At 43.8% G+C, this 17,800-nt stretch overlaps 1 protein-coding gene across 4 annotated transcripts in view; it reads right to left on the bottom strand.

The window, feature by feature from the left end:
* Window positions 1-296: 296 nt before the first annotated feature.
* LOC133381488 (zinc finger protein 420-like) overlaps window positions 297-17,800 on the bottom strand; it is a 28,550-nt gene continuing 11,046 nt past the window's right edge. The window contains exons 1-6 of one of the 4 annotated variants that reach the window (XM_061620642.1): window positions 11,035-11,105; window positions 8,289-8,961; window positions 7,959-8,040; window positions 7,594-7,643; window positions 7,219-7,345; window positions 297-3,778 (exon numbers count right to left, since the gene is read on the bottom strand). In XM_061620642.1, the coding sequence (XP_061476626.1) occupies window positions 1,914-3,778; window positions 7,219-7,345; window positions 7,594-7,643; window positions 7,959-8,040; window positions 8,289-8,735 (2,571 nt within the window). In that variant the 5' untranslated portion in view covers window positions 8,736-8,961; window positions 11,035-11,105 and the 3' untranslated portion in view covers window positions 297-1,913. Of the gene's footprint in view, window positions 3,779-7,218; window positions 7,346-7,593; window positions 7,644-7,958; window positions 8,041-8,288; window positions 8,962-11,034; window positions 11,106-17,800 lie in introns of those variants that run through there. The other 3 variants (XM_061620644.1, XM_061620643.1, XM_061620645.1) reach the window with 3 other exon arrangements.

Below are 17,800 nucleotides of genomic sequence, written 5' to 3'. Positions count from 1 at the left end.
AATAACAATACCAGTATTCAGAGTCTCTGGGAATACTAGTATTAGGACGTGACTGGTGGTTGCTTAGCAGGGGGATCTGTTGAGATCTGTGCTAGAGCAGAGAGAGAGAAACCATAAAAAAGGACAGTCTGGACTGGTGGAGTCCCTGGTGGTGCCTAGTGACAGGCAGTAGCCACGCGCAGGTAGGAACCTGACAGGGAGAGCCAAGGAAGGACGCATCACAAACACCAACAGAATAAACTCAACTTTCCAAAACAATATATAATGAATCACCCAACTTTTTTACTAGTGGGTAATTGATTGCAAATCACAAGCAGATAAGATACACAGGAGGATTAACTCAAATGTGTCGTTGAGTCCATTGGGATTTACAGGTCCTGCCAATTTCCCCTCTCACCCAGTTCACTGACTTCACTGTGATAAAAGAAACTGCAATAAGCTCCAGCAGCAAACCCTTGTAGCTCCTCTTCAAACTTTATTTCTTATTCATTTGTTAATATCATGCTGGAGGGCAAGCCTTTCCCCCGCTAACTGGCTTGTTGGGAGTTTATAACCAAAGAGTGAGGAGCAAAGGAGGAGAAATCACTTTGGTTGTGTGTGTATGGAGGTGATGTTACTGTTGTCTGCGTAAGGCTTTGCTCTCTCAATAAGCAAGTGTGCAGCCCGTTTGTGCTATAGGCAGTCACGGCAGCAGCAACAGGAAAAGGGGTTTTGAAAGTGATGCAGACGGCTGCTGAAACATAGGGACCTGGGCGGGACCTGGCTCCCCAAAAATTGACTGAGGGGAGATACGATAGCACTCTTCAAGTACATGAAAGGTTGTCACATAGAGGAGGGCCGGGATCTCTTCTCGATCGTCCCAGAGTGCAGGACACGGACTAATGGGCTCAAGTTGCAGGAAGCCAGATTTCGACTGGACATCAGGAAAAACCTCCTGTTAGAGCCATACGACAATGGAACCAATGACCTAGAGAGGTAGTGGGCTCTCCGACACTGGAGGCCTTCAAGAGGCAGCTGGACAGCCATCTGTTGGGAATGCTTTGATTTGGATTCCTGCATTGAGCAGGGGGTTGGACTTGATGGCCTTATAGGCCCCTTCCAACTCTACTATTCTATGATTCTAGGATTATGGGGACGATGACCCTGTGCCACCCATGACAACTACACCACTGTTGAGAGTGGGTTGAGAGAGGCCTTGTTCCTCTGCTCATCCTTACAGTATCAGCTTGCTTGCCATGAGTGAGTGGGGCAGCGGCAGCAGCTGTTCAGCAATGTGGGCCCCTCCCAAGACCCAGCCTGGTCTCCTCTCTCTCTCTCTCTCTCTCTGGAGTGACTTTACTCATTAGCTAAAAACCTAGAATGACGGGGACTTAGAGCAGCAGGATAACTCATTTCACAGGTCTGTATGTTTTTTTCCAAGACCATGTACAACCTTACTTCTTTCTTCCTTTTTTTAAAGAAAGCTAAGAGTCTGGGCCACCTGTTGGCCGTGGGCCCACAAAAAGCAGACCCTTTTTACTCATCTGTCAGCAGCCCTGGTGCTTTTATACGGGTTGGTGACCTAAACTCAAAAATTAATATGGTTTCCCCTTTGTGAATTCTTTCCATGATATCAGAAGATTGGATCACTTCTGACGCTATTTCCACATTTTAAGCGCTGATATGGTTTTTCTCTAGTATGTGAATTCTTTGATGCAAAGTGAGAGAGGAAATTCTTCTGAAGCCCTTTCCACATTCCATACATTTATATGGTTTCTCCCCGGTGTGAGTTGTTTGATGGGAAATGAGATGAATTTTCTGATGGAAGCTTTTCCCACATTCCAGACATTTAGATGCTTCCTGCCTGGTGTAAGTTCTTTGATGGGAACTGAGAAAGGAATTTCTACTGAGTCTTTTCTTGATTCCACACATTCTTATGGTTTCTCCCCAGTTTGAATTCTTTGATGCACAGTAAGTTTAGAACTAGCAAGAACGCTCTTCCCACATTCTAAGAATTTATATGTTTTCTCCCCAGTGTGAAGTTTTTGATGGGAAGTGAGACTGTGCTTCTGGCTGAAACTTTTTCTACATTCCAAACACTGATATGGTTTCTCCCCAGTGTGAATTCTTTGATGGGGAGTGAGATATTTCTTGCAAGTGAAGCTCTTTCCACATTCCAAGCATTTATAGGGTTTCTCCCCAGTGTGAATTCTTTGATGTATATTAAGTTTAGAACAGGAAGGAAAGGCCTTTCCACATTCCAAGCATTTATATGGTTTCTCCCCAGTGTGAATTCTTTTATGGGAAGCGAGTGTCTGCCTGCAGCTGAAACTCTTTCCGCATTCCAAGCATTTATAAGGTTTCTCCACTGCATGAATTCTTTGATGAGAAGAAAGGTTAGAACGGTCACTAAAGCCCTTTCCACATTGCAGGCATTTATATGGTTTCTCCCCGGTGTGAATTCTTTGATGGGAAGTGAGATATTTCTTGTAGGTGAAGGTCTTTTCACATTCTAAGCATCTATAGGGTTTCTCCCCTGTGTGAATTCTTTGATGCATAGTAAGTTTAGAACTGGAAAAAAAGCTCTTTCCACATTCTAAGCATTTATATGGTTTCTCCCCAGTGTGAATTCTTTGATGATAAGTGAGTCCTTCCTTGCATCTAAATCTCTTTCCACATTCCAAGCATTTATATGGTTCCTCCCCAGTATGAATTCTTTGATGAAGAGTGAGATTATTCTTGTACCTGAAGCTTTCTCCACATTCTAAGCACTTATATGGTTTCTCCCCCGTGTGAATTCTTTGATGGGAAGTGAGTTTGTTTTTCTGGCTGAAACTTTTTCCACATTCTAAGCACTTATATGGATTCTCTCCAGTGTGAATTCGTTGATGGGCAGTGAGTGTTTCCTTGTAACCAAAGCTTTTTCCACATTCTAAGCATTGATATGGTTTCTCCCCAGTGTGAATTCTCTGATGGGAAGTGAGATTTTTCTTGTAGGTGAAACTATTTCCACATTCAAAGCATTGATATGGTTTCTCCCCAGTGTGTATTCTTTGATGATCAATGAGATGTATCTTCTGACTAAAGCTCTTTCCACATTCTAAGCACTGATATGGTTTTTCCCCAGTATGAATTCTTTGATGGATATTAAGTTTAGAACGGGAAGAAAAGGTCTTCCCACATTCTAAGCATTGATATGGTTTCTTCCCAGTGCACCTTATTTGATGATCAGCAAGAGAAGAATTTCTACTGAAGCTCTTTCCACATTCCATGCATTTATATGGTTTCTCCCCAGTGTGAATTCTTTGATGGTCAGTGAGAGAAGAATTTCTACTGAAGCTCTTTCCACATTCCAAGCATTTATATGGTTTCTCCCCAGTGTGAATTCTTTGATGGGCAGTGAGAGAAGAATTTGTACTGAAGCTCTTTCCACATTCCAAGCACTGATATGGTTTCTCCCCAGTGTGAATTCTTTGATGGGCACTGAGAATTTTCTTGTAGCTAAAGCTCTTTCCACATTCCAAGCATTTATGTGGTTTCTCCCCTTTGTGGTTCTTGCATTGGCTTTTAGAATTGAGACTTTTCCAATAAGCAAAACATCTACTTCCTTTGTTTCTTTCATCTGTTTTTTCTCGGATTGCAATTTTATGGTAGTTACTGCCCTGAGAAGCAGAAGCTTTATTCCTCTTCTTCTCTTCTCCTTCAGTTTTCCTTCTCTGCTCCATTCTCTTTCCAGATCTGACTCTTTCCCGTGTGTCTTTCCCACATACTTCTCCCTTATTCTTGGCTTGGTGACCTTCTGCAAGGAAGAGAGAAACTGATAAGAGCAAGAGGGAAGACATGGACCCTGAAATGGACCCCAATTAAAGGTTTTGATAAAGAAAGAACTGAAGGGATTTAAATGGGAGAGAAACCTTACCCCAGGTTTAAAAGTCTTTATCATCTGGAATTCACTGACAACTGGAAGGCTATAGACTGTTGGATTTGGACCATGGAGATCTGGGTTCAGCTCCAAGTCAGGGGTTAATTTCTTTGTGTGGTCTTGGCCCAATCACTCCCTTTCAGTCTAGTCTACAAGATTGTACAGTTAAATAGAATAATCACAGGTATTCTCTTCTGAACTGTTTGGAGCATGCAAAGTACAGAAATGTCAGAAAATAAAGAGGGGAGGCCCCACCCCTTGAATCCCTCCAGTGTCAGAGAGCCCACTACCTCTCTAGGTAATTGGTTCCAATGTTGTACTGCTCCAACAGTTAGGACATTTTTCCTGATGTTCAGCCAAAATCTGGATTCCTGTAACGAGCCCATTATTTCATGTACTGTATTCTGTTCTCAATCTTCCAAGAATGCAGGACATGGGATAATGGGCTTAAGTTACAGGAAGCCAGATTTTGGCTGAACATCAGGAAAAATGTCCTAACTGTTAGGTGGTGGGCTCTCCAACACTGGGGGCATTCAAGAGGCAGCTAGACAGCCACCTGTCAGGGATGCTTTAACTTGGATTACTGCTATGAGCAGGGGGTTGGACTCAGTGGCCTTATAGGCCCCTTCCAACGCTACTATTCTATGATTCTATTATCCTTCAGTGTCAGAGCAAGTTGTTTACATGCAGAATTTCCCAATGACAACCCCCACTTCAGCAGTTAAAGGACCATGGAAGGAGCCCTCAGATGTGCTAGGCATGATGGAGAGATGCTGCCAATCAGAGCAGACAATCCTGGACTTCTTGAGCAATGACTATGACAGGGCTGCGGAGCCAGGCTTCTGAGATTCTAAGATGTCTCTCGTCTGTATTTATATTTATTCTGAATTTTTCCTCCTGCACATTGAAAGATTGTTTTGATTACGTTGTGGTATTAACATCCTGTACAGATGTCTAATCATTTTGTTGTTGTTGTTATGTGCCTTCAAGTCAATTACATCTTATGGCAACCCTATGAATCAGTGACCTCCAAGAGCATCTGTCATGAACCACCCTGTTCAGATCTTGTAAGTTCAGGTCTGTGGCTTCCTTTATGGAATCAATCCATCTCTGTTTGGCCTTCCTCTTTTTCTACTCCCTTCTGTTTTCCCCTGCATTATTGTCTTTTCTAGTGAATCATGTCTTCTCATTATGTGTCCAAAGTATGATAACCTCAGTTTCATCATTTTAGCTTCTAGAGACAGTTCTGGTTTAATTTGTTCTAACACCCAATTATTTGACTTTTTCGCAGTCCATGGTATGCGCAAAGCTCTTCTCCAACACCACATTTCAAATGAGTTGATTTTTCTCTTATCCGCTTTTTTCACTGTCCAACTTTCACATCCATACATAGAGATTGGGAATACCATGGTCTGAATGATCCTGAGTTTGGTGTTCAGTGATACATCTCTGAATCATTTTTCCACTCATGAATTTTTTTTCCAGTGGAAAGTGGAGACATTCATGTTCTAAATCAATAAAAATAGATAAATATTACTAGGCGGAAAAAAGAGGGCTTGAAGTGCTGAAATTTAGGACGTGTGAAAAAATGTTCTGTGTGTGTCTAGGTTTGCATGCATGCGGGTGCACACACACTGCGGGAGGGGTGCCTCTGTCCTGGCCAAGCCCTTTTTACTATGAAGATTACTCCACTCTGCCTCCAAATAAAGATGCTGAAATACAGGAAATGTGCAGTTCTTGGGAGGGTCCCTCTTACCTGCTCACTCCCTTTGCCTACAACAAGGATAGCCAATGGGGTGCTCTCCAGAGCTTAGTGGAGTCCCATTCACTCCCAATCAGCATGGGGAATGGTCACGGATGATGAGACTGGCATTCCAGCAATCTCTGGAGGGCACCATGTTGTCTACCCCAGCCTATTAGCATTTTTCCCCAGCCCCAACCATCCAAAAAAAGAAACTATGATGTACTGCCACCACTCCACTCCAGGTCTGGGGAAAAAAGACAAACTAAGAGGGACGCTTTGGATGTGTCTTCCCAAAGCCCCAAGTGCCAAATGTTGCATCTTCTGGGCTATATTAGAAACCAAAATGGAGCTCAGCTATGCTGTGTTAGCTCGTGGGGAAACATTTTATCGAGAAATTCCACAGAACTACATTTAAGACGAAATGTGCAGCCAGAGATCAAAACATACATTATTTGGGGGTTCCCTGGCACTTTTGACCCAGGAACTGCCGTTAGCGCAGAATGATGGAGCCAGATTGCTGACGGAGGTGCGACCCTGTCAGCATCTAACATCTCTGCTCAGAGATCTTTACTGGTTGCCAATTTGTTACTGGGCCAACTTCAGGCCAACTTCAAGGCATTGCTACTAGCATACAAAGGCCTTAACAACTTGGTAACAGTTTACTTGCAAGACTGCCTTACCCTACATGTGCCCACTTGAACACTTCGCTCTGCAGAACAGGCACTGCGACAGGTGTCACATAACACTCATTCCACACTCGCAAGGAATCATTCTTTTAGTGTGGCAGCACCTACTCTTTGGAACTCCCTGCCTACTGACATCAGGCAGGCACCTTTGTTGTATTGCTTTCGGCACCTGCCTTTAGATTTTTCTGTTTAGGCAAGCCTTTCCAGACAGATGTTGATAGATATTGATCTGTTCTGAATCCTTTTAGTTAATAGATATTTTTAATTGTTTTAAATATGTTTTAATTACTTGGTTTTACTTGGTTTACTGATAATTTTAATGTTGTTTTTCTCAACTGCTTAGAGGTTTTTAACATTGAAGCAGTAGATAAATATGGTTACACGAATGAATGAATGAAATATTTTGGGGGGGAGGGAAGAGAAAAATGAAAGGCATGTTCTGAAACAGCATCTTCAAACTCCTGATTAGATGTTTCCAGGAAGGTGAAAGCCTCACATATTTGTGGAAATTTGAGACCTATAAAAGCCAGCCTCTTTTTTGAGATGGAGTGTTGTGTGGCCCAATCATAAACTCCCCTCCATCTCTCAAGTCAGTCGGCTGTTTGGCCAACCAGAAAATGAATGACGGCCTTGTTCCACCTCCCAACAACTCTGAAACTTGCGTCTCAAATGATCTGGCCAGTTTAAACCAGTTGGGCCATTATCTAGAAGGGCATAACAGGAGGATGCATGTTCAGAGAAAATGCAGTACACTGCTGTCCATTCATGGTTAACTGCAGGAAGAATCCCAGATGAATTAAGTGGCACTACATCAGAACACTGCAGTTCATCACATGAAGGAATATTGAGTTTCAAAACGGATATTAGGATCCAACAGGGGGCCTTACCAAGACAGGACAGAGTCCCACAAATCTCCTCCATGACTTCACTATGCAGAGCTCTCTGGTCAGGATCCAGCAGAGCCCACTCCTCTTCCGTGAAATACACAGCCACATCCTCCAAGGACACTGGAGCCTGAAAGGCAAGAAAACATTTCCTCCTCATAGAAAACGTGTAGATGATCTACTACGTGCATTCAGAAGTTAGTTCAGGTGAGGTGGCTGGTCATTATTCCCAGGACTGAAACCTTCTTGAATGGCATTCACAGTTTTTGTTGAGGGCAGCTTTGAGAGAAGCAAAAAGGAGGAGGGAAATTCATTCCGGCCCAGGGAAGTGAGCAGGGGACAGAGAGGCACCCAGCCATTACTGAGTCTTCCCCCTACCTGATCTGGGGCAACAGCTTCTCCTCCACCATAAACAGGAGATGGTTCACCTGGGAGAAACAAAATGGGCCTGGTTAGTATATGGTATTCTCAGAGGTTAACCATATAGGTCTAACTGCACAAGGGTCTTATCAGTGGAGGAAGTTTCAGGTGTTTATTCACAGTTTATATTTCAGTTGTGTGATAAAACATCTCTTCTCATTTGAGCTCTAGGCCGGAAATCAAAGTGATGGTTCCCACATACAAAATCTTAACATGATAAAAATAGGAGCATTTCTGAGCTGTGGAAAAGGCTGGAGACAAGATTAAAGGAGTCAAAGTCAACAGAGAGAGACCAAATGGAGATACGCCACATTAATCCTTACCCAGCAGCCTCTGCCTGGTGTCCAATGGAGTCTTCTCTGCGTCAGGGAAATTAGTTCCTATTTCTGCATAGAGACCCTTTTCCTGAAACAGCATAACAAGAACTCGTCATATAATGGGGAGCAGGATGAGAAGAGGACTGACAGAGGGAAAACCTTGAGTGGTATTGGATATCAGGGGTAGCCAAGGTGGTGCCCTCCACAGGTTGCTGGACTCCAGCCTGCATCAGACCCAGCCAATATGAGGAATGGTCAGCGATGATGGGAGTTTAGTTTAACAACATCTGGAGGGCACCACGTTGGTTGTCCCTGGTCTAGATGAAACTGTCTCACCTGCTGCTCTTCCTGCTTCTCGTCCTCTGCCCGACTCAGGAGGAGTCCTTCAGCTAGGGCCACCGCTTGGGAACTGGTCTCCGCTCCACACTCCCTCACCCAGCTCTCCATCTCTGGGGGCAGGACAGACAGGAACTGCTCCAGGATGACCAGGTCCAGGATCTGGTTCTTTGTGTGTCGCTCTGGCTTCAGCCACTCACGGCAAAGAAGGTGGAGTTGGCTGCAAGCCTCTCGGGGGCCCTCAGCCTCCTGGTAGCGGAAACGCCGGAACTGCTGGCACTGGACATCTAAGATGAGGGGGTTCTCCCCCAAGATCTTCCACATGTTTCCCCCCAAGGATTCTTTCCCATGGGTCTCAGTCTTGTTGGCATCAGGGCCTCTTCCTACTTCAGGGGCAACTGAGTCTTGCAGTTCCATCTTTGATCTGTGGGTAAGAAGATGCAGCATCTGTCCTGCTGATCTGTCCGTTGCAACTCTGTCCCCTCCATGCACACTCCCGCTCTTGGCCTTTCACTGTGCCTTTGTCCCTGCTGTTAGTCTACCATATAACCTTTGAGATAAACCCAGTGATGGGGCCTATATCTTCCTTTGAAGATGGCTGTTTGGATGGTTGACATCTCTCTGACAGCAGCTCCAAAGGGGGCCAGTGATGAGCGTAATCCTCATTACCCCCCTATTATTTGAAAACAAACAAGAAAAGGGAGAAAACCTTTTACAGGAAGGGTTGTAGCTCAATGGTAAAGGAACTACTTTACACACAGAAGGTCCCAGTTTCAATCCCCAGCATCTCCAGGGATCTGGAAAAGAACTCTGCCTGTAATCCTGGGGAGATGCTGCCAGTCAGTGTAGACAATACTGAGCTAGATGGATCAATTGACTCAGTATAAGGCAGCTTCCCATAGAATCCCTGTGAACTTCTTCAACCTCTGATTGAATATAGATTTTTTTTGCTGCATTATGAATGAAATATCTTATTACTTTTGATCCATTGATCAGTGATTGATTTTGTTATCTTTGCCCCCTTTCTGAGTTAGATTAAACTGGAACACCACAGACCCTGGAGATTCTGACATGACTGTGATCAGGAAGCTGAACCATCCTGGGGTATAATGTGGAGGAAGAAAACAAAGAATCCAAAATTTTGGGATTGTCATCACAAATGAATGAAGGACTAACTTTGCCTTCACCCCAGCCGGCACAAGTGATGGGGCTACTGACACAGGTGGTGGGTGCCCTGCCCTGTAGGCAATTGGTTTGCTCTCTTCAACTATTTACCCTTTTACTCAGGGCTGTGGAGTCGGTATGCCAAACCTTCAACTCCGACTCTTCTATTTTTCTACTGTCCGACTCCAACTGCACCCAAAATTGCTTCCGACTCCACAGCCCTGGAACGCGCTGTAAATGTCTTTTTAAATTAGAAGCTCTCATAGGAGCATTTTTATCGCTGCCTGAATATGCACTGATCTTGGCATCACAGCATTTGTCTTCATCTGGGTCCTGTATCATACACTGACACACAAAATGTTTTCCATCTGGAGTTACGGTGAAATGCTCAACTACAGCTGACTTCATGGGAAGCTTCTTTGACATTTTGAATTTATATTTTTTTAAAATTGTCAATCAAAATTTATTTTGAAGCCAGAGTCGGTACATTTCTACTGACTCTGACTCCACACAAAATTGCTTCTGACTCCACAGCCCTGCTTTTACAACAGGCTTGTTCATTTTCATTTGGGGTCTTCTGAGTTTCATTTCTTTGATTAAATGATTGCCGGGTTGCAGTAGCACTTTCTACTCGTTCTTAAAAGGTCCCTTCAGCCTCCAGGGGTGGGCTTGCTGGATGGGCATATCTATGCAATCAGGAGGTCTGATAACACCAGTCAGAGTGTGAATAATGGGGGCATTTATAGAGCTACTTTAAATTCACCCTTCAATTCAAAGTGGTGTTCTGGCCTTTCAGAGGGGGAAAAGCTCTGCTCCCCAATTTGGATGGATCAGCTGAACAGGCCTCGTGTGCACCCTCCCCTGTGGTCCTGGGGAAACCCTTCAAGGGGAACGGGGCTCATCAGATTTCAAAGGTGTCATTGATGCAGTGCTTGGGGAAAACAGCAGCTACTTTCCCTCATGTGAGAAGCCAGGAATGAAAGAGACTTTGGACAGAGGCGCTTTTGCTCTGGGGAGCACAGCCCCCTGCTCCCCCCAAATTTCCTTCCTCTCTAGGAATCGCGTTGAGGTCATTTAATGCCCTTGTACACTGCTTCTGTATACGGAAGCTCCACTTCCCACCCAAAGGTACTCCTGTCAAACACAGCAGCCATTTGCAGTATGATCCCTGCCCCCAATATTTCACTCATTGTACCAAGGCCTTCTTTGTCTTTTTTCTTCTGTCTCATTTGCTTTGTCCATCTGTTATTACGCAGACTCATCGGCCAGAGAAAAGCACACCACCTCTCCATCCAGCTGCAGTCTACCACCATTATTTGTATGTCTCACACTATCTAGAATTGGTTTTTAAGAGGGGAAAAGGAAGCTCTGCTCCCTGATGGTGGCTGTTGTGACGGGGGTCCTGCAAGGGTCAGCTGAACATGGGCCACCTCCTTACGGGGTAGGGGTCTCCCTTGCTGTTGCTCCAGCCTTTTCCCTGCCTTCACTGGCTGGCGCTGCAATCTCAGGCATCTTCCCCCTCCCTCCACTCTGCGCCCTCCCCAGCGGCCCACATGTGCAAAACATATTGGGGGGGCCTTACCGGATCTCAGAAAGATTCCTTCTTTGGGAGTGGGAGATAAAAGCCACTGTTCTGCAAAGGAAGATCCAGTGAGGAAGTGACGTGTAGGGGGAGAGGAGGTGCTTTTCCTTTGAAGGGCACTGATGCCCTCCCATCCTCCTATTTCCTTCCTCTCTAGGAATGTCATTTCCTTTATTTTAACCCTTAGAACGTAAAGCAGCCCGATGATCTTTTTAACGGGAGCCAAGGAGGAAAGAGGCATCGCACAGAACATACGAAGCTGCTGCCCTATCGGGCCATCAAGCTCTGTATTGTTCCCACTGGCTGGCAGCGGCTCTCCACGGTTTCCGGCTTCACTCTGGAAATTTATTCCACTATTATTCCACTTTAAATAGTCATGGCTTCCCCCAAAGAATCCTGGAAAGTGTAGTTTGTAAAGGGTGCTGAGAGTTCTTAGGAGACTCCTATTCTCCTCATCGGGAGGATGGGTAGGATAAATACGAGGAAATAAAATCTGGATGGTGGCTGCTTAGAAAAACAGCTTGGGAGAGGGCAATCTGGAGCTGAGAAGCAGCAAGGAGAGGCATGCTTAACCCTTCCCCCCCACACACACACGCTGTTTCTTTGCTGCATCTCCTCAGCCCTACTGCAAAATTGGAAGAGGCTGTTGGAGGAAAAGGATCCTCTGGTCAGATCAAGGCCCCTTATGCAGGAATGGGGGAACCTATGGGGACACCAGACATTGTTGGAGTCCAACTCCTTTCTACCCCATGCAGCATAGCCAGTGGTCAGGGATGATGGATGGGTGTTCTAGTCCAATGACACCTAGAAAGCTATGGGTTTCCCCCCTCCCACTTTATAGGATACCTGTGCCCATTCACCTACAAGTAAGCCCCATTAAAAAGTCACTTTGCAAAGTTTTCACATTTCCCTCGGGGTGGGGGTGGGGGAGAGGGTTATTTAACATTCACCCACACTTATTCTGTAGCTGGTATAGCACAGTGGGGAGGAGAGCCTGGCTGGGAGTCCAGAGTCTGTGAGTTCAAATCCCCGCTCGTGTCTCCTGGGTGTCAAGGGCCAGCTAAAGATCACCCCACAGTGAGTGGCTCAGGGGTTACGTGCCCTGCCGTGGGAAGTTGCATAGTCCCAAGGAGCCCAGTTGCCCCCCAGCTGGCAGTTGCGGACAAGGAAGGGGCTGGCTTGTGCAGCTGTGGCAAGCTGAGCAGGCCCTAGCCAGCTGGGGAGGACTAGCCTCAGAGGGAGGCAATGGGAAACCCCCTCTGAATACCTCTTACCATGAACACCCTATTCATAGGGTAGCCATAAGTCGGGATCAACTTGCAGGCAGTCCATTTCCATTTTTTCATTTACAGAAAATAACTTCTGGGCACTAAAAACGAGGGCAAAACAGTAGCTCTTTTGGATCCCCAGGGATTCCTATAACCTGGTGTCCAAATACCTCACTTATCAGTCACAGCTCTGTCTTCACTCATTAGCGAATAAGACTGACAGGCAGGAGCAGCTAGGCTGGCTCATTTCACAGTAATTGCTAAGAAGATGACCTGTACATTTTGCTCCATAACATTTTGAAGATGTTTTTAAAGCTTGTTTAAAAAGATGTTTTTAAACATGTTTCATTTTAGTCTGTTTTTATGATGTTTCAGAGTGTTTTTAGTGTTTTTGTTTGCTGCCCTGGGCTCCTCCTGGGAGGAAGGGTGGGAAATAAATAAGTAAATAAGAAAGGCAACTCTGGATTTAGCAAATTGGTTTTGGTCACACCCAATAGATCCACAGGACTATTGGTTGACAGTATTTACATGGGCTGGATGTCAACACATATTATTTATTACATTTCTACCTCGCCTTTCATGGTTGAAACCCAAGGCAGCTTACATATGATTCCCAGGCAGTCTCCCATCCAGGCACTGACCAGACCTGACCAGGTGCTGGCCACATGTGCCTTCAGACCATAGCATGGGACCATACTCAAGCGTTTACCAATGGGTGATTTAAATTCACCTGCAATGTTTGCTGCATATGTTGTGCATTTATTGAGATACGTGAAAGACACTGTGGTATTTATTTATTGCATTTATATACCACCCCATAGCCGAAGCTCTCTGGGCGGTTTCTACACATCCCACAACGATCCTTAGAAACAGGTGGAAGAAACACAAAAGAATATTCAAATCCCAGGGCAAGCTGGATATATTATTTCCATGAAGAAATCACAAATAGCCAGGAGTTGTGTAGATTGGCTAGGCTTTGCCATAACGGAAGGATGTGGTATTTGGGATGGATTCCGTACAAAGGTGGAAAATATTACATCACCCCAGATGATAAAGCAATTGCAAAACTTTCTTGGGACTTTGAATTTTGCAAGATTATTTATTCAGGATTATGCAGTACACAGGAAGTTTATATGAAGCATTGGTACATCTTCAGAAGAAGGAAGGGCCTCTATGGACACAGCATGAACACAAAGTGTTAAGAAAACTAATAAAGGTAATTACAGAAGCTATTTCCTTGGAAATGTGGGACTTCAACACCAGGCTTGTAGTAAAAGTACAAGTTACTGTGACAATAGCCATGTATCAATTCTATAATGAGCATAGCAAGACCATTAGGATTTCATTCATATGCTTTTAGAGGAGCTGAACTGAAATATACTCCTCTGGAGAAGATGTTATTGGCAGTTCATTTAGCCACTTTAACGGCTCATGATGTTCTACTATAGAAGAGTATTCAGCTTTATGAACGCCTACACATTAACAAAAATCAGCAGTGACTGAACAAAGAGCAGTAAATAAACGACGGTTAAACTGGCTCTCCATGCTAGAAAGTACTCAAATAACTTTCCACCATGAGGAAGATGCAAAGCTGCTAAAGATTTGCCTGAGTTTGAGACCCAGCCAAAGAAAATATTTCTAATATAAAAATGAAGAGTATGCTGCCATATATTATACTGATGGATCAGCAGTAAATTCAAAAACTGAAGGCAAGAATCAATCCACCGCAGCAGCATGTGTGAAAACACGATGGGGGAATGGAGAAATACAGGTCCAAAGGACTGGAAAATACCCATTGGAGACCATTCTGCTCAATATGCAGTTTGGAATTAGAATTAGCCTTGATTGAAGCAATTAAAGATCATCCCCCTGTTCTAATTATAACAGACTCCACATATTTAGCCCAAGCTTATACAGAAGTTTTACCCATACGGATACCCAATGTGCTTGTGAACAATCAAAGAAAAACATGTGAGTAAATGGAGAAAGATGGCCAAGATTAAACAAATTAATCCTCTAATTGAAGTTGTATATGAGCCAGGACACCAGATCGGTGCATAAAAGGGACAGTGGTCTTGCATATGTGTTACTCCAGTCCACTTCCAATGCAGCTATACAAATGTTACCGCAAACAAAGTGGCAACAGTTAAAAGTAACAAGAGATTGTGAGATAGATCAATATTCAGATAAAATCTAGGAAAAATCCTAAAGGGTATCCAGAAACGAATGGATGTTGGGCTGAGAATGATATGTGTATGGTTAGAGAACCTGATGACTTTGTAAGAGTTCTCTCCCTCCTATAGCAGCAAGAGCTGCTGTGATACAAGATGCCCATGAGCCATTGGGACACATGCATCAAGGTAGGGATGCTACCTTGGCACACCTAAAAACACAATGTTGGTGGCCAAATATGAAAAAGAAGTGGCTCCATTTTCTTACAAACTAATACAGCAAACGCACAAAAATTGGCCTCATTTAACATGAAGCCAGCCACTTCTCCCCGGGCAAAAGTCTATTTGTATTATATAGGGCCTCTACCACCATCCCATGGTTATTTGCACATATTAATCTGTGGTGATGATTACTCTAGTTTCACATGGTTGTTTCCCCCTGCGCATCAAACTGCTGATGCCACAATAAGACCACTCAATAATCTTGTTGCGCTTGCAATTCTCCAAACCTCGCATTCCAATCAGGAGACATGCTTTCTATATGCGGCTGTTCAACAGTGGGCAGAGGAGGAGGGTATTAAATGGGATTTCAGCATGCCTTTTCATGCTTTGAGCTCCCTTAAAGTGGAAAGATGAAATTATGAGATTGAACGTGCACTTACTAAGCTATTAAATAACTGGCCTAAAAAGAGGTACACACTGATTCCAGAAGTGCAGTTTGGAATTAATAATTTACCCAGAAGCAGAGATGAGAGAAGCCCATATTATTTAATGTTTGGATTGTCTATGAATACACCTTCCCAACAGTTAGTTAATATGCCAGCCGCCGCAATGGATCAACTACTCCTGATGGAAGAGCTGAGAGATGAATTAGCACACAAAGAAGTGGCTTCCATGCTGATTGCAAATCTTCTGCTGTCTGGATCCCCAAGGTAGGGGAATTAGTTCAAGAAAAACAGAGTGTTAAGAAATCCAGTTTTGCACCCCCCATGGAAGCCTTCTCAACCAACATTACAGATAATTATTCCACAAACCCTGGTCATCATGGGCCAAAAAGAACACGAATGAATAGTGTCCATGTAAATGAACTGATTCCGACTTATGGCGACCCTCTGAATTGGGTTTTCATGAGGCTGAGAGGCAGTGACTGGCCCAAGGTCACCCAGTGAGCTTCATGGCTGTGTAGGGATTTGAACCCTGGTCTCCCAGGTCGTAGTCAGCTCCTAAGTTATACCAGCCAGTAGAAATAGCAAAGATAGCTTGTGAACAACTACTTGGGTCCCCCTCAAGATCAAAAACACAAATAGGTTATGACTTAGGACCTCCTGACATGTTAAAATAATCAAATAAATAATAATATAATGTATTTTAAGGTCTTTTTATGATGTTTTAAAGTGTTTTTGGCATTTCTGTTTGCCCCCCTGGGCTCCTGCTGGGAGGAAGGGCAGGATATAAATCAAATAAATAAATAAATAAATGTGATATCTATGAATGAAAAGGACCAGGATAAATTATACTGTTCATTTTTACAGTGAAACACTATGAGAATGCAACCCTCTTACCAATAGACTCTCGAGGTTTCGTTCATCTCGGCCTTGTAAAACTAAGAGGACAGGGACCAGGCAGTCTATATGATCACCCGGTAGATTCAACAGTCGGAAAGAGATATAGTACGGCACACCTTGGAATACACAACTCATATCTCCTATCTGCCAGCATTTATTCATAATATAGGGGAAATTGTGATTACAGCGGATTATTACATTTTGGTAATCGCCTTGGCCATTTGTAGCAGTGGTTTTCATAACAATTGTTATTCCGCTTGGGCACCCCATATATGTGGTCCCTACCAAGTTTTCATTAACTCAGCTCAATGCCCTATATCATGCTGTTTGACTTGTAGCCTTGGACCTCAGTGTTGGTGTATACCTAACATGTGTTTTCCCAGTTTTGCTTACAATTTTAATCAGGGCTATATTACACCATTTTCAGAATTAAATCCAAACTGGACCACAAAGATAGTTGTCCAACTATTGACTGCAGATGTACGACGACTGCAACCATTGCTTTTCCCAAACAGACACTACCAATCTGGTAACAACACTGACCAAATCAAAATTCAATGAAGAATTCTTCACATCTACAGTAGACAGACTCCTCAAATTGATAATGTCTGCAGAGCCCGACACAGAAGAGAAAATGTGTGAAGTTAATGCTGAACCGACATGTCAGGACTTCTAACTGAGGGAAGTACTAGAATGTGTTGTACTGTATATTAAAATGAGTGTCTACTATTCCACACTTTCACATGAGAAAAAGTGGGGATATTGTAGGCTAGCTCTTTTTAGCCTCTTTCTTCCTGTAAAAACAGTGCAATTTCCCCATAAATGTGTGTCAGAACTGAACAAATCAGCTGCCTGAGAACACTGAGTTTCCTTCTAATTTTTTTCCCTTCTCCCCCTCTCTGTCAACAGTCTTTGATTATATAGCTGTCTAGGATGGCTGCCAGAAAGTCTGGGAAGACAGCCAAGAGGAAAGATAAGCTTTTGTGTCGTGCTTTCAGGGAAAGACAGTATGCAAAAGCGTTGAGCCTCTGAGAGTGCACAGCCTATAGTATAATCACCCTCTAGAGGTTGACAGGAGCTAGCCTCGTCAGGCCTCAGGGGAGCCCCCACTGTGCTGCAGCCTTGAGCATTGCCTATGAGAGATTAAATGGAGGTGTTTGAGGCCAGTCCTAGTAACTGTGCCAAAGACTACTGAAGCCAGACGGCTAAAGACGGCTGCAGAGATTACAAAATCATTTCTTAGAATCTGGTCCAACACTGACCCTCAACTGATTAATGGAGGTTGGAGACAGAAAGGCATAATGCAAGTAAACATTCCTTGTATTTCTTAATACCTAAAGGAGATAAAATGGAAGCTGTATAGCATTTAAGGCTGTTATAAATAAGAGGCTTATGTATGTGAATACACTGCTATTTGCCTTAAAGCATAGCACTGTTAAGTGAACCTTTACACTATATGTCTGTTTAAATGTTATGCCCTGGCTGTGGCCAGCTTTATATCTGTTTATGTATTATGCACTGGCTAAGGCCACATATTATACAGCCACAAGAGAAAAAACAACATGGATTTTTTACATTCCACAATGTTAATTTGAAAATACCCCTCATGCCATTCTGCTGCTTCCCGTAAGCTCATTTCAAAACAAAACCTTATAAAACTTATAGTCCTGAACTCAGAAATGCTTGCTTAACAACGCTCTAAGTTTTCATGGCAATTCACAAAACACTCAGAGAGAACTGAGTGTTCAATGTGTAAAACAAG

This window comes from Rhineura floridana, chromosome 3 (genome assembly GCF_030035675.1).
Source record: "Rhineura floridana isolate rRhiFlo1 chromosome 3, rRhiFlo1.hap2, whole genome shotgun sequence".
Lineage (NCBI taxonomy): Eukaryota > Metazoa > Chordata > Lepidosauria > Squamata > Rhineuridae > Rhineura > Rhineura floridana.
Note: the sequence above shows the minus strand (reverse complement) of the source record. Positions and strands in the feature narration are given on the sequence as shown.